The sequence below is a fragment of the Acanthochromis polyacanthus genome, chromosome 21 (assembly GCF_021347895.1).
Source record: "Acanthochromis polyacanthus isolate Apoly-LR-REF ecotype Palm Island chromosome 21, KAUST_Apoly_ChrSc, whole genome shotgun sequence".
Taxonomy (NCBI): domain Eukaryota; kingdom Metazoa; phylum Chordata; class Actinopteri; family Pomacentridae; genus Acanthochromis; species Acanthochromis polyacanthus.
The window spans coordinates 18,812,940-18,826,233 of record NC_067133.1 but is presented as its reverse complement, the minus strand read 5'-3'; the positions used below and the strand labels follow the sequence as shown (position 1 = coordinate 18,826,233).

The following is a 13,294-nucleotide window of genomic DNA, read 5'->3' as shown; positions in this document are numbered from 1 at the left end:
TAATTAACGGGGAGGGGAGACTCACGGAGTGTCCAGGGTGTGGAAGGCGGAAGCGGACAGAATGGAGGGAGCAGATGGAGAGAACGTGACGAGGGCAGGGAAACAGGTAATAGTCCTAAGGGAAGCTTGAGTCCAGGAAGCGGCGTGCAGGAGATGGTGGACGGAATGCAGGGTATAGCAGAGTGCGTCGTGGCATGGATGATGGAGCATGGAGCAATGAACCGGCAGTGAGTCGTGAGGGGAGTTGGGCTGCTGCACTGATTAGAAACTCACGCCCTGTACAGCCACTCGTCATTGCACTGATGAGCCAGCTCGTTGGAACCAGAGGGGCGTGACAAATGTAGGATTTAACTGTAAGTGCAGAATTGTTCTGAGGTGTCCATGCAGAACTCACCACTGTCATTAATATAAATTGCTCTGTTGGTTGAATGAAATTTCACTAGGTTCATTTCATTTTAACAACAGTTCATTTTAACTGTCCAATCTATTCTAAACAGTTCCTGGTCAAATATAGAACTTCAGATTCACTGTGGCATCTGCAATATTCCTTTATCTCAAAGACGTTGGACACTGGTCATTCCAAACAAAGCCCCTTCTGACATGAATAATCTTTTTCTGTAAGATGTGTTAATCCTTTTTGTTGTTTTAGGACCTCTTCTCTTTCTCATCTTAACACAGTCTGTTTATGCCTTTAATTTGGATGTTCTCTCAATTATTCTTATCTTCAAATTGCTTCAAATGACAATGTGTTTGTTGTATTCTTGGTCTTTGTAATTGATTTCTTTTCCTTTGGTTGCTGAGGTTGAGGGGTGGGGAAGGGTGAGAGTCTGTGAGCTGACTGTACTGGTGTACCTGTAGTGTTTGCTGTATAGTATTGTGTTTGAATTTGTTTTCTATTTGTGTTCTTCGGAACCCTTTGAAAATGAGATGCTCCATCTCAAGGGGCTATCATTTCAATTGAATTCAAAATATCTGATATGACCAGGTATGAAACAATGGAGTATGGATTTAAAATGATGCGTCTAACTGCTTTATAACTTGTTTATCTGATTAAACTCCACCCAATGTAGCTGCTGTGTTGTATCCATTTTGCATCAGAAGTTAGAGGAAACACACGGTAAATGCTACTGAGCAATATTGAAAAATTTTATTGAAATGCTGCACTGTAGACAATATTCAACAAATTGTTCATATTTTATGAATTCTGTTGAACAGTTTCATTTCGACGTGGTCTCTTATTCAGCAGACTCACTCTGCAAAAAAGAAAACAGAAAATTATGTTAAGGTTTAAAAGGATATTTGGGGATTTAATTTATCTTTAATAACTATTTAAAGACTCTGTCAACCTGCATACAGCTGTTTCCATGACTTTCAATTATGTGAATTGCTACCTTTCCAGCATCACGGCTCTTGGCTCTCAGCTTGTTGACCTGGGACTCAGCGATGTCAGCGCGCTCCTGAGCTTCTTCCAGCTCATGCTGAACCTTTCTGAGCCTGGACATGTGAGTGTTGGCCTGCTCCTCCTGTGAAATGATTGGAGTGACATTGGCTTAATTACAAAGCAGTTATTTTTGGCATTATTTGCAAAAAAGGGGAAAAAAGATTGGTAATGTAAGTATTCACTTACAGCCTCCTCAGACTGTCTCTTGTAAGCCTTGACTTTGAGCTGCAGCTTGTCCACCAGATCTTGAAGTCTGGTCATGTTCTTCTTGTCCTCCTCAGTCTACATAGATAAAGGACTGTAAGTACAGGATAACTCACAGTACTGTGTTTTTGGAGTAAAAATATTTACCTGGTAGGTCAGCTCCTTCACTCTCCTCTCATATTTGCGAACTCCTTTGACAGCATCAGCTCCACGTCTCTGCTCACCTTCAACTTCAGTTTCCAGCTCACGCACCTGTGAGGTGATGGTGGTTAATTCATGAAAAATAGAATGAAAGCATATACTTTTCCGAATTGTTATAAAGCAGATAAATACTTGTGAATTTATTCTACTCATTGAAAGTTCAACTGGCATTCAGAAACATGCATTTTTTCACTATATACAGTTCATACCCTGGACTCCAGTTTCTGGAGCTGCTTCTTGCCACCCTTCATGGCCAGGTTCTCAGCCTCATCCAGACGGTGCTGCAGGTCCTTGACTGTGACTTCCAAGTTCTTCTTCATCCTCTCCAGGTGAGCGCTGGTGTCCTGCTCCTTCTTCAGCTCTTCAGCCATCATGGCAGCCTGAAATGATGAAATTTTCCATTCATGATTTGAAATAGATGTGACATTATCACTACATGGAAACAGCCAACAAGATAAATACATAGAACAGTTACAGACATAATCTCACATCAGTGATAGCCTTTTTGGCTTTCTCCTCAGCGTTTCTTGCTTCCTGAACAGCATCATCCACCTCACTCTGGACCTGGACGAGGTCAGACTCCAACTTCTTCTTGGTGTTCAGAAGGCTGGTGTTCTGAATGTTAAAAACAGTCACAAAAATAGAATAATTATTTGTCATGTAAATAAAAAAGCCCATCTGTATATATATGGCACAACGAAATATATTTTTTGTGAATGAATAAAATCCAACCTGAGAGTGAAGCAGGCCGACACGCTCACTAGCATCAACCAACTCCTGCTCAGCCACTTTGCGTCCTCTCTCGGTCTGCTCCAGAGCGGCTCTCAGCTCGTCAATCTCAGCCACCATCAGACCATTTCTGCGCTCCACCATGGCAACCTGCTCCTTCATGTCTTCCTGTCCTCTGACAGCATCATCAAGGTGCAGCTGAGCATCCTGATAACAAAAAAATCCATTAATGTTAACTTCCATTATTCTCAAATTGTTTGTTTTTAATCCACCGATCACAGAAACTTACCTTGAGCTGTCCCTGGACGTTCCTCAGTTGTTTCTGGGCCTCAGCAGCCTGCCTGTTGGCATGGCTCAGCTGAATCTCCATCTCATTCAGGTCTCCCTCCATTTTCTTTTTGACTCTCAGGGCATCATTCCTGCTCCTGACCTCAGCATCAAGATTGCTCTGCATGGAGTCAATCACCCTCTGGCTGTTCCTCTTGATCTGTTCCATCTCCTCATCCTTTTCTGCCAGCTTCCTGTCGACCTCACCTTTGACCTGGTTCAGCTCAAGCTGAACACGGAGAATCTTGGCCTCCTCATGCTCCAAGGTGCCCTTTGAATGATTTTAAATTCTTATATTTAAAGTCATTTGAAATAATACTCCACTACACTTTATTTAATTGAATTGATTCAAAGAAATCCAGTTTAGATAATTTGAAAACATATTACCTCAGCTTCCTCCAAAGCAGTCTGGATTTCAGATTTCTCAGTCTCAACAGTCTTCTTGGCTTTTTCCAGCTCATGGATGCTCTTTCCAGTCTCACCAATCTGTTCAGTCAGATCTGAGATCTCCTCTACAATACAAAAAATCAGTGAGAGGAAATTGACTCGATGTAACCACTGTATCAAGGAAATAGTTGATGGATTGTACCACAACAAAAGCTTATGAACAGCACAAAAACATGTCAAACAATTGCTAAAGGAGCAACAACCTTAAATACAAAGACTGACTTACGTTGTAGGTTCTTGTTCTCCCTCTTCATGGTCTCCAAGTGATCCAGAGCCTCCTCATATGAGTTCTTCATCTTGAACAACTCAGTGCTGAGAGAACGAGCCTCCTTCTGGGCTCCCTCCAGTTCTGCCTGGCCCTCCTCATACTTCTGCTTCCATTCTGCCAGGACCTAGAAACACAAAGAAGTAGAATATTTTTCTGGGATTGGTGAAGTCTTGTGTTGAACCTGGTTTTGCTTTCTAATGCAAGCACCAACCTTATCAAAGTTCCTCTGCTTCTTGTCAAGGTTGGCAGCCAGAGCGTTTGCTCTCTCCACATCAATCATGAGGTCCTCCACCTCACCCTGCAGCCTCTGCTTGGTCTTCTCCAAAGAGGCACATTTGGAGTTCACAGCCTCAATGGATTCCTCGGCCTCCTGCAGGCGCTGGGCAAGCTTTTTCCTGTGGTGAACAAAGAGTTATCTTTTCTCATACGTACATACTTTCACAATAATAAAAAAAAGAAGTATAAAAGAAAGAGATTTAACTGGTGATTTATCTGATATGGAAAGGCAAGGGGTTTTATTTACTTGGCCTCCTCCAGCTCCTCAGTGCGCTGGATAGCATCAGTCTCATATTTACTTCTCCACTGAGCCACCTCGCTGTTGGCCTTGGACATTCCTCTCTGCAGCTCAGCCTTGGCCTCCTGCTCCTCCTCAAACTGCTCTCTGAGCAGATCACAATCATGGCGAGCTGACTGAACACCATGGGCCAGGGCGTTCTTTGCCTGTTGAACACAGTCTATGTCAGAAAACCCAGTGTACGTTACATCAAAACGCTTTCGAGAAAAATTGTTGAAGTTGAATCCCTAACACACCAAGTCAGGGAGCAATGCCTTGGAGTAACGCTCTGGAACTGTCTAATTAATAACTTTATACTGAATTGTAATGGTATAAAGGGAGATAACGTTTTTCACACCTTCACTTCTTCCTCAATGTGCCTCTTGAGCTCCTCAATCTGCTGGGTGAAGGCCTGCTTGCCTCTGGTCAGCTGGGAAACAAGAGCTTCCTTCTCCTCAAGCTGGCGAGAGAACTCACCTGATAGAGTGTGTTTAACAGTGATATTCATCAGAATGATCATGACCGTGTTTCAAAGCCAGTTTTCATTCTACATCACTTACCATTCTCTGTCTGAAGTCTGGCCCTCTGTGCATTGATGTCGTTCAGCTGGCGAACGTTCTCGTCATTTTTGGCCTTCAACTCACTCAGCTGGTCCTCAAGAGTTCGGCACATTTTCTCCAAATTGCCCTACAGAAAGAAATTGTGATGTATGTTGTGCATTTCAAATATAATGATACTGATAGGTTCATTAATTACAGTTCATCTAACTTTTTAGCTTAATGAAAGACAAAGAAATCACTCACCTTTGCCTTGGCAACACCCTCCATGTTGCTGGAGAGATCATCAATCTCCATCTTGTACTCGCTCTTCTCCTTCTCCAGCTTCTGCTTGACACGCTGGAGGTTGTCGATCTGCTCTCCCAGCTCTGCCACGCTGTCAGCCTGCTTCTTGCGGAGAGCTGCTGCAGTAGATTCGTGCTGCAGGGTTGACTCTTCAAGGTCACGACGCAACTTCTGAAACTCAGCCTCACGCTTCTTGTTCATCTCAATCTGAGCAGCTGTTGCACCACCAGCCTCCTCAAGCCTCTCACTGATCTCCTCAAGCTCCCTGGACAGATCAGCTCTCTGCTTCTCCACCTTAGCCCGAGCAGCCCTCTCAGCCTCAATCTCTTCCTCCAGCTCCTCAATGCGAGCCTACAGTTGATGATGGTTACATCAACGAGATTTAGTGACATAAACATGTTGTTTTGGATTCTTCAAGTCCTGTATACATGTAAAATAATGATACCTGGAGTTCCTTGATCTTCTTCTGAAGCTGAGCACCAAGGGACTGTTCATCCTCAATCTTGCTGAGGAGCTGACTGGTCTCAAAGTCCTTCCTTGATGTGAAGAACAAGATGGAATTCACTATCATAATTCATACTGTTGTTGGAGAGTAATATGTGAGGTCCTGAAAAGACAAGTGATAACCAAAACAAACTAAAAACCTACTTCTTGATTTTCTCCTCAGATTGCTGCTTGTCATTCTCCAGATCCATTATGGATTCCTGGGCCAGTTTCAGATCTCCCTCAAGCTTCCTCTTGGCTCTCTCAAGGTCCATGCGGAGCTTCTTCTCTTGCTCCAGTGAGCCCTCAAGCTGACAAATGACAGGGAGTAAGAGTTAATTTCACTGAAGATTTATACAGATTTTATGAATTTTGTTTGTTTTGTGATTGCTCCATGTTTATGCTGACCTAAGTTTTTACTAAATAGCACCTGCTTCATTTGCAACAAATGACCTGTTAGCATTCATACCCATTTCTTCTGAGATCCGTGCTAAGTATCTATAGCACGGATCATGTATGTTTATGCAAAGTGACACCGTAAAGTCAAAACACTTGTTTTCTTACATCGTCCACTTGCTGTTCCAGCTTTGTCTTGGCCTTGGTCAGAGTGTTGACTTTGTCTTCCTCTGCCTGGAGGTCATCCAGTGTCTGCTGATGGCTCTCTTGGAGGGCTTTCTTCTCCTTGGTCAGCTTGGCAATAGATTCATCTTGAGTGGCCATTTCCTCTGTCAGGTTTTTCACCTGAAATCATGTGTAAAATTTAACATCCCTCTCAAGCATTCATTTAATTAGAAAAGAATAACAATATGTAACACTATATTTCTATGTAAAACAATGTCAAAATGAAGTGAACCTTGTTTTCTGTGGCATGTTTCTCCTTCTCCACTTTAGCCAAGGTGAGCTCCAAGTCATCAATGTCCTTCTTCAGCTCAGAGCATTCATCCTCCAACTTCCTTTTCTTGGCAGTCAGCTCAGCATTGATTTCCTCTTCATCCTCCAGTCTCTCAGTTGTCTCTTTGAGTTTGGCCTCGAGCTGGATCTTGCTCTTAATGAGCCCCTCACACCTTTCCTCAGCATCAGAGAGATTCTCAACTTCCTACAATCCATGTAGAACAGGCAAGAAAATAGTTTAATTGCTTAATATTTTAACATGGTGACATAAAACATACTGTATATACAATCCGAAGGTGATGCAGTTATGTGACATCTTTATATCCCACCTATATGTGTCAAAATGCAAACCAAGGTGGTCAGTAAATGATGGACACATGTGATACTATCACACTTGGTTTGGTTTCCTACTTACTGCAGCCACTTGGAGTTGCAGGTCATTCTTCTCCTGTAGGAGGGAAACCATCTTCTCCTCCAGCTCCTTCTTCTTAGCCAAAGCAGCAGCCAGATCTGACTGCATCTTATCATAGTTCTCTTTCATCTGCTGCAACTCCTTCTCAGTCTCAGCACTCTTCAGAAGAGGTTTGATCTTGAAGTACACCTTCAGCCATGGCCAGTTCTTCACATTCATGAATGAACGGATGTTGTACTGGATGGTGTAGATAGACTCTCTGGAAGAAAGGACAAAGAACACAAATTTATGTCACATTTACTGTCTTGCAATGTTGTTGTAAAGGGGTCAGTGTCACACAGAATAAATAACTGTGTTGTATTTTTTTCCTACCTCCTCTCCATCATCTTTACAAACTCTTTCCTCATGACATATCCTCTGCAGAGAGCCTGAGTCATGGTCACCAGTGAAGCCAGTTTCTCATCTCTCATCTCCTCAAGGAGACCAAGCAGACCAGCTTTGAAGAACACCTATGGTGTCAAATCAGCAGACTCAGTTGTCGGTACACATAGACACAACTGGATCCGTTTATGACCAAAGTCAATACTGTTGGTGTGCGATATGTACCTTAGTGTGTCCAAACTTGTACTGAGTGTGGTCCACATCAATGGAGCCCAACAGCTTCTCTGAAGCTTTCTTGTTGTCAATGAACTGTCCCTCAGGGATGACACTGGCATTCAATACTTTGTATCTGCAAGAAAGAATGATTTAGTTACTTATTTTGTCCTCCTTGTCATTTCGATCTTTACCATCACAATACCTTTGAAATCGTTATGATTTTTTGTAAAAATATAAATCAACAATTGTCACCTTTGCTTGAAGTCACCGTAGAGGATCCTGCTGGGGAAGCCCTTTCTGCAGATTCTGATGCCCTCCAGCACACCATTACACCTCAGCTGATGGATGACCAAGAAGTTCTCCATGAGACCTGAGAGATGGAAATTCAGAGTTTAAAGTACAGCATTATTTTCATTACTGTGGAGAATACTGTAAGACTGTGGCCTTATTACCTGGAGTCTTTGTCTCATTGGGAATCAAGCAACGGACAAAGTGAGGGTGTGTGCTCCTCAAGTTGGTCATCAGTTTGCCCAAGTTCTCCTATAGAGTGGTAGGATCAGACAGTCCGTCAATATGACTTACATATGAGGTTTTTCAATTGTTTTCCCCAAAATATGAAAGTATACATACTCTGAAAAGAGCGGACACAGTCTGGAAGGAGCCACCCTTCTTCTTTCCACCCTTCTTGCCACCGCCACCACCAGAAGCCTCTGTTTGCCAAAACAATGAATATCAGGATCATCACCACAGGGCAGTAATCATCTTTTACCAGGAATAAATCATGTGTAACAGTCACATATTCATGTCGGTATCTTCAAACTTATGGCACCTCATTTGATGTGATAAACTGCATTTAGTGACTACAGCTCTATCGTATACACACTCAGTTCAACCATTCATATCAATGCACCAATTATAGAAAGCACCATTATTTGTAATATTATTTAAAAAACATTTCTACAGTCCCTTCAGTGTAAGAATTTGTCCACAATATCTGTTCAACTCTTGACTCTGTTCCTTCTCAGATTGAAATTAATTTATTCTTTTACTGTCTGCTGTTGCTGGGCACTGCTCTCTGTACACCCAGTCAAATTCCTTGTGTGTGCTCACTTGGCAATAAAGGCTTTGTGATTTTGATACTGATTCTTTTTTCTTACCCTCAGCTGAGGCATGGGCTGCATACAGGAGGACTAGCAGTTTGTTTGCAGACTTCTGGTAGAGCTGAACAACAGATTCATTCAGTGGGTCCTTGTTCTTGTCCAGCCAGCCAGTGATATTGTAGTCCACTGTACCAGCATAGTGAACCAGGGAGAAGTGAGCCTCAGCCTTGCCCTTTCCAGGCTTTGGCTTCTCAAAGGCCTTGGTCTTGCCAAGATGCTGATCATGCAGCTTGTTCTTGAAAGTTGTATCAGAGGCCTTGGGGAACATGCACTCCTCTTCAAGGATGGAGAAGATGCCCATTGGCTGAGGAGAATTTACATTTCATGTTAAAAGTTTAGCAGCACAAGCAACCGTTTAAGCATCCATCAAAAAATATTTGGTTACATACCTTCTCGATAAGCTCAATGCAGGCAGCCAAGTCCATGCCGAAGTCAATGAACTCCCATTCGATACCTTCTTTCTTGTACTCCTCTTGCTCCAGGACAAACATGGTGTGGTTGAAGAACTGTTGCAGTTTCTCATTGGTGAAGTTGATGCAGAGTTGCTCCAAGCTGTTGAACTGTAATTACAGAAATATGTCTAATATCATGGCAAAATAGTATTGATCTTTTCAAACTGCTCAAAGATATCTCAAAGATATTTCAACTGCTCACATCAAAGATCTCAAATCCAGCAATGTCCAACACTCCAATGAAGAACTGTCTTGGCTGCTTTGTGTCCAGCATCTCATTGATACGGATGACCATCCACAAGAACATTTTCTCATAGACAGACTTGCACAGAGCGCTGACAGCATTGTTGACCTAGAGGAAGAGATTTTAGCATTGAAAATATCACAGTAATATGATAAATTCAAAATGCTAATATTTCAAAAACAAACTCGAGGCCTAAAACTTTATTTTCATTACCTGTGGGACGGTCTGACCTTTGGTGACCATCTCATTGCCGACCTTGACTCTTGGGTAGCACAGAGCTTTCAGCATATCAGCTGAGTTCAGGCCGAAGAGATAGGCGATTTTATCAGCCACTGAGGCAAAGACAGAAGATGTGCACTCAATACACATACTCTGATACATTAATCTGATACCTGCCTTCCACGCCATGATACTTGTGCAATGTCAGTTCTATTATTTTATCAATTACCCTCAGTGCCATCAGGCTCAGCCTGCTCCTCTCTCTGCTTCTGCTTGAATTTCATGTTGCCGTGATGCATCACAGCACCGGTCAGCTTGTAGATGTTGATTTTCTCTTCAGCGTTGAAGCCCAAGATGTCAATAGCAGTCTGCATTGCACAGGAAAGAAATTGACTTGTATTGATATGACAAAGTACAAGTAAATATGAAGTGTAAGTCTAAAAATTAATGTGAAATAAGGTTTTACATCTGTTGCAATGAACTCCTCCACATCATTGATGCTCTTAACAGTGATTTCACCCTGACTGATCATTGGATAGTCATAGGGGTTTGTGGTGATCAGAAGAGCCTCTGGAAGAAGACAAACAAAATTCATGACATTTTCTTATTTTTGAATGTTGTTAAAAGTTTAGACACAACTTGTGTGGCAACATACCCAGGAGCTCAGGCTTGTGTCCAGTCATCAACTGATAGAAGATATGGTAGCTCCTCTCAGCAGACAACTGGAAGGTAACACGGGACTTCTCCAGCAGATCTAAGAGGAACAAATGAAAGTGTGGAAAACTGTTGTATTACAGCAACACTTTTTAAAAGCTAAATCCAGAGAAACTGCCATCTTTCTTACATTTCTTCTTTCATTCTGTTGCTTTTCTCATTACTCCAGTGATCGTGTCTGTCAGCCCTTGCCTGATATCTACCACTTGAAATTGTGAGGAGCTGGGAAATATTCTATCCCTATAAGTACTCACAGAGTGCTATGCAAGTCTATATGTAACTTGCGACAGAGCGAGCAGATTGCAACTCGTCACTTTGTCAATGTGTTTATCACTTGCCTACTCACGACCATGACTGCAGCCACAGTCATACACTGATGCATATGCTCCCACACAACATAAAACATGTCTTTATAAATCTTAACCTAACTACCACATGGCAGCCTAAATATGTAATTTTTATGCTTCAGTTGTAACATATCTACTTTAACACCGAAACACAACCACTTCTTCTTCCATAAATACTACATATTCTCATTGATCTGTTTTCCTACCCACAAGGTTTTGATTGCCACATTTTATTCATTGCATGTATAAAGTTAGACTAATAAAGCACATGTTTTTTTGAGCAACAACTATGATTTACACAAGGGTCAAAACTTACATGTTTCAATATCAGCTGAGGCCAGCTTGCCAGAAGAACCGAAGTGGATCCTGATGAATTTACCCTAAACAGTCAGATTAATTATAAGCATTGTATTTTTTTTGAAAACAGCACGAAAAATGTGTTACTTGATGACTTACAAAACGAGAGGAGTTGTCATTCCTCACAGTCTTGGCATTACCATAGGCCTCCAGCAGAGGGTTGGCTGCAACAATTTGGTCCTCAAGGGAGCCCTGCAAGAGATGGTGTGAGTTACAACTTTGTCAAGCAAACCTTTCTCAAACAAAATCATCCCTCTTAAACAATGAAGTTTACCTGCATCTTGCCAGGTGTTGCCTCAGCCTTCTTTGCTCCCAGAGATGCAATTGTTGCAAAGTACTGGATGACACGCTTGGTGTTGACAGTCTTTCCAGCACCAGATTCTCCGCTGGGGAATAAGAGACACATTGTCAAGGTTCAGCTGCATGATCATGAAGTTTGCCAATGTTTAACATACAAGTTTGTGTTATACTCACGTGATCAGGACAGACTGGTTCTCACGATCTAAAATACAAACAAATATGCTTCACTTGAATTCCATCATCGTTTTTCCTTTAATAATTGTATATTTAGTTAACTATTTTGTATTTTGTAGTAACTAAAGAATGTGTTTGAGGTAATTTCTTCCATTAAATTTTTGCTAACTTTATTAGCAGTTCTGATCTTACCAGTGAGCATGAACTGATAGGCATTGTCAGAGATGGAGAAGATGTGGGGTGGAGCCTCAATCCTCTTTTTGCCTCTGTATGCTGCTACACATGTAGCGTCATACACGGGAAGCCATTTGTAGGGATTCACGACAACACAGAACAAGCCAGAGTAGGTCTGTCATAGCAGAGAGTGAATAATATAAATACATCACATTTGAACATATAAAGACCTGCATAAATGGTTGTATTTATATAGCGCTTTTATCCAAAGCGCTTTACATGGTACGTCACATTCACCGATTCACACACTAATGGCAGAAGCTGCCGTGCAAGGCACTAACCACGACCCACCAGGACCAATTAGGGGTTCGGTGTCTTGCTCAGGGACACCTCGACATGAGCTCAACGGGCCGAGGATCGAACCGGCAACCTTCCAGTTACAAGATGGCCACTCTACCCACTGAGCCATGCTGCCCCACTGTCTGCACTTGAATTTAACAGTTAAAATCAAACAACGTAAATACTTACATAGATCATCCATGAGGCATAACGCTCTTTGAGGTTATACAACACAGATGGCTCGTTGAGGTGGGTCATCATGGCCATGTCCTCCATCTTATCGAACTTTGGAGGATTCCTGGGATGGATCTCATCCTCTTTTACAGTGATACTCTGAATAGGAGATGCAAAAAGGTTTTGTCTTTGAAAGGTTTTATATTCTAGCCATTTGAAAATGTATTAGTAATAACAGGTATATAACATGTAATATAAATAATAGGTATTTCAGATCATTCACCAACCTTTCCCCCATCTGTCTCAACTGTGGCTTTGCCACCCTCCTTTTTGGTGAGTTTACCCTTGAGATACATCTCATCATTATCTGGCACAAAGAAGGCTGTTTTGGCATCAAATGGAGCAGTTTGGGCCTCAATCCTCTCCCTTTCTGGCTTCCGGAGGAAAATGGCCGCCGGGCCATACTGCTCCATCTCCGCGTCTGTGCTCATGATGGCACTTTAATGGGCACTGAAAATATGAGAAGTTCACACAAAATTGTCAAAATTATCATAGAGCCAACACTTGACAAATTTCTGTCAGCTTTTGCTTTATAGAAATTACCTCTGCTGATGCGAAACAGAATTCCTTGGTATCCTTTGTATGGCACAGTGCTACAAAATACAAGTTTAATGTTGATCAATATAAGTTTTTCATTGTATTGTAATGATATCAAAGATTTTGAAAATATATTTAACATAAAAAACTAAAATCAAAACTGTCTAAGTTAAGGTATGTAACTAAAAGAGACACTGAATCATATGACTTATTAATTTACAATATTGTGGAATATTAATGTAACAGAGACATAGCATAGGGACAGTGTTGCACTCACCTGTCTTAGATGCCTGTCAGTTAGAGCAAACGGCCAGAGCTGCTGTTTTTATATACAACGGCTCTGCCATCTCAGCAATTGCACCCTACTCAGTTTGGTCAGGAATGCTTGACACCTTGTTGCTTGATATTGATATGGTCACAGATAAATTAACAATCGTGTTTGACTTTCAACATATATAATTAACATTTTACAAATATGTATTAAAAATGCAAATATGTTTTAGTACTGTATTGGAATTATTAATGCTAAAGAGCAGTGTTTAAGCAAGTATTAACATTTAGTTATTAATGCATTAATTAAAAAAAGTATGACACAATCAAGCACAGTATCACTTTTAATTAGTCATGTTTCATTTATGTTCTATGGAT

The 13,294-nt window shown here is 41.5% G+C and overlaps 1 protein-coding gene across 1 annotated transcript; it reads right to left on the bottom strand.

Moving 5' to 3' along the window:
• Window positions 1-1,132: 1,132 nt before the first annotated feature.
• On the bottom strand, window positions 1,133-12,937 carry LOC110945715 (myosin heavy chain, fast skeletal muscle-like). The gene is made up of 41 exons (XM_051941602.1): window positions 12,924-12,937; window positions 12,653-12,702; window positions 12,337-12,559; window positions 12,065-12,208; window positions 11,555-11,711; window positions 11,363-11,390; window positions 11,163-11,274; window positions 10,988-11,080; window positions 10,848-10,911; window positions 10,126-10,224; window positions 9,937-10,040; window positions 9,700-9,838; window positions 9,465-9,583; window positions 9,210-9,359; window positions 8,945-9,115; window positions 8,553-8,859; window positions 8,026-8,105; window positions 7,848-7,935; window positions 7,648-7,765; window positions 7,405-7,528; window positions 7,171-7,307; window positions 6,802-7,057; window positions 6,349-6,591; window positions 6,060-6,236; window positions 5,661-5,806; window positions 5,458-5,548; window positions 4,974-5,363; window positions 4,731-4,857; window positions 4,529-4,647; window positions 4,141-4,337; window positions 3,829-4,012; window positions 3,576-3,741; window positions 3,290-3,414; window positions 2,865-3,173; window positions 2,579-2,782; window positions 2,336-2,461; window positions 2,056-2,226; window positions 1,793-1,897; window positions 1,628-1,723; window positions 1,392-1,523; window positions 1,133-1,253 (listed from the first exon to the last, which is right to left on the bottom strand). The coding sequence occupies exons 3-41, from the start codon at window positions 12,538-12,540 to the stop codon at window positions 1,236-1,238; spliced, it is 5,820 nt and encodes a 1,939-aa protein (XP_051797562.1). The 5' UTR covers window positions 12,541-12,559; window positions 12,653-12,702; window positions 12,924-12,937; the 3' UTR covers window positions 1,133-1,235.
• Between the last annotated feature and the right edge of the window lie 357 nt (window positions 12,938-13,294).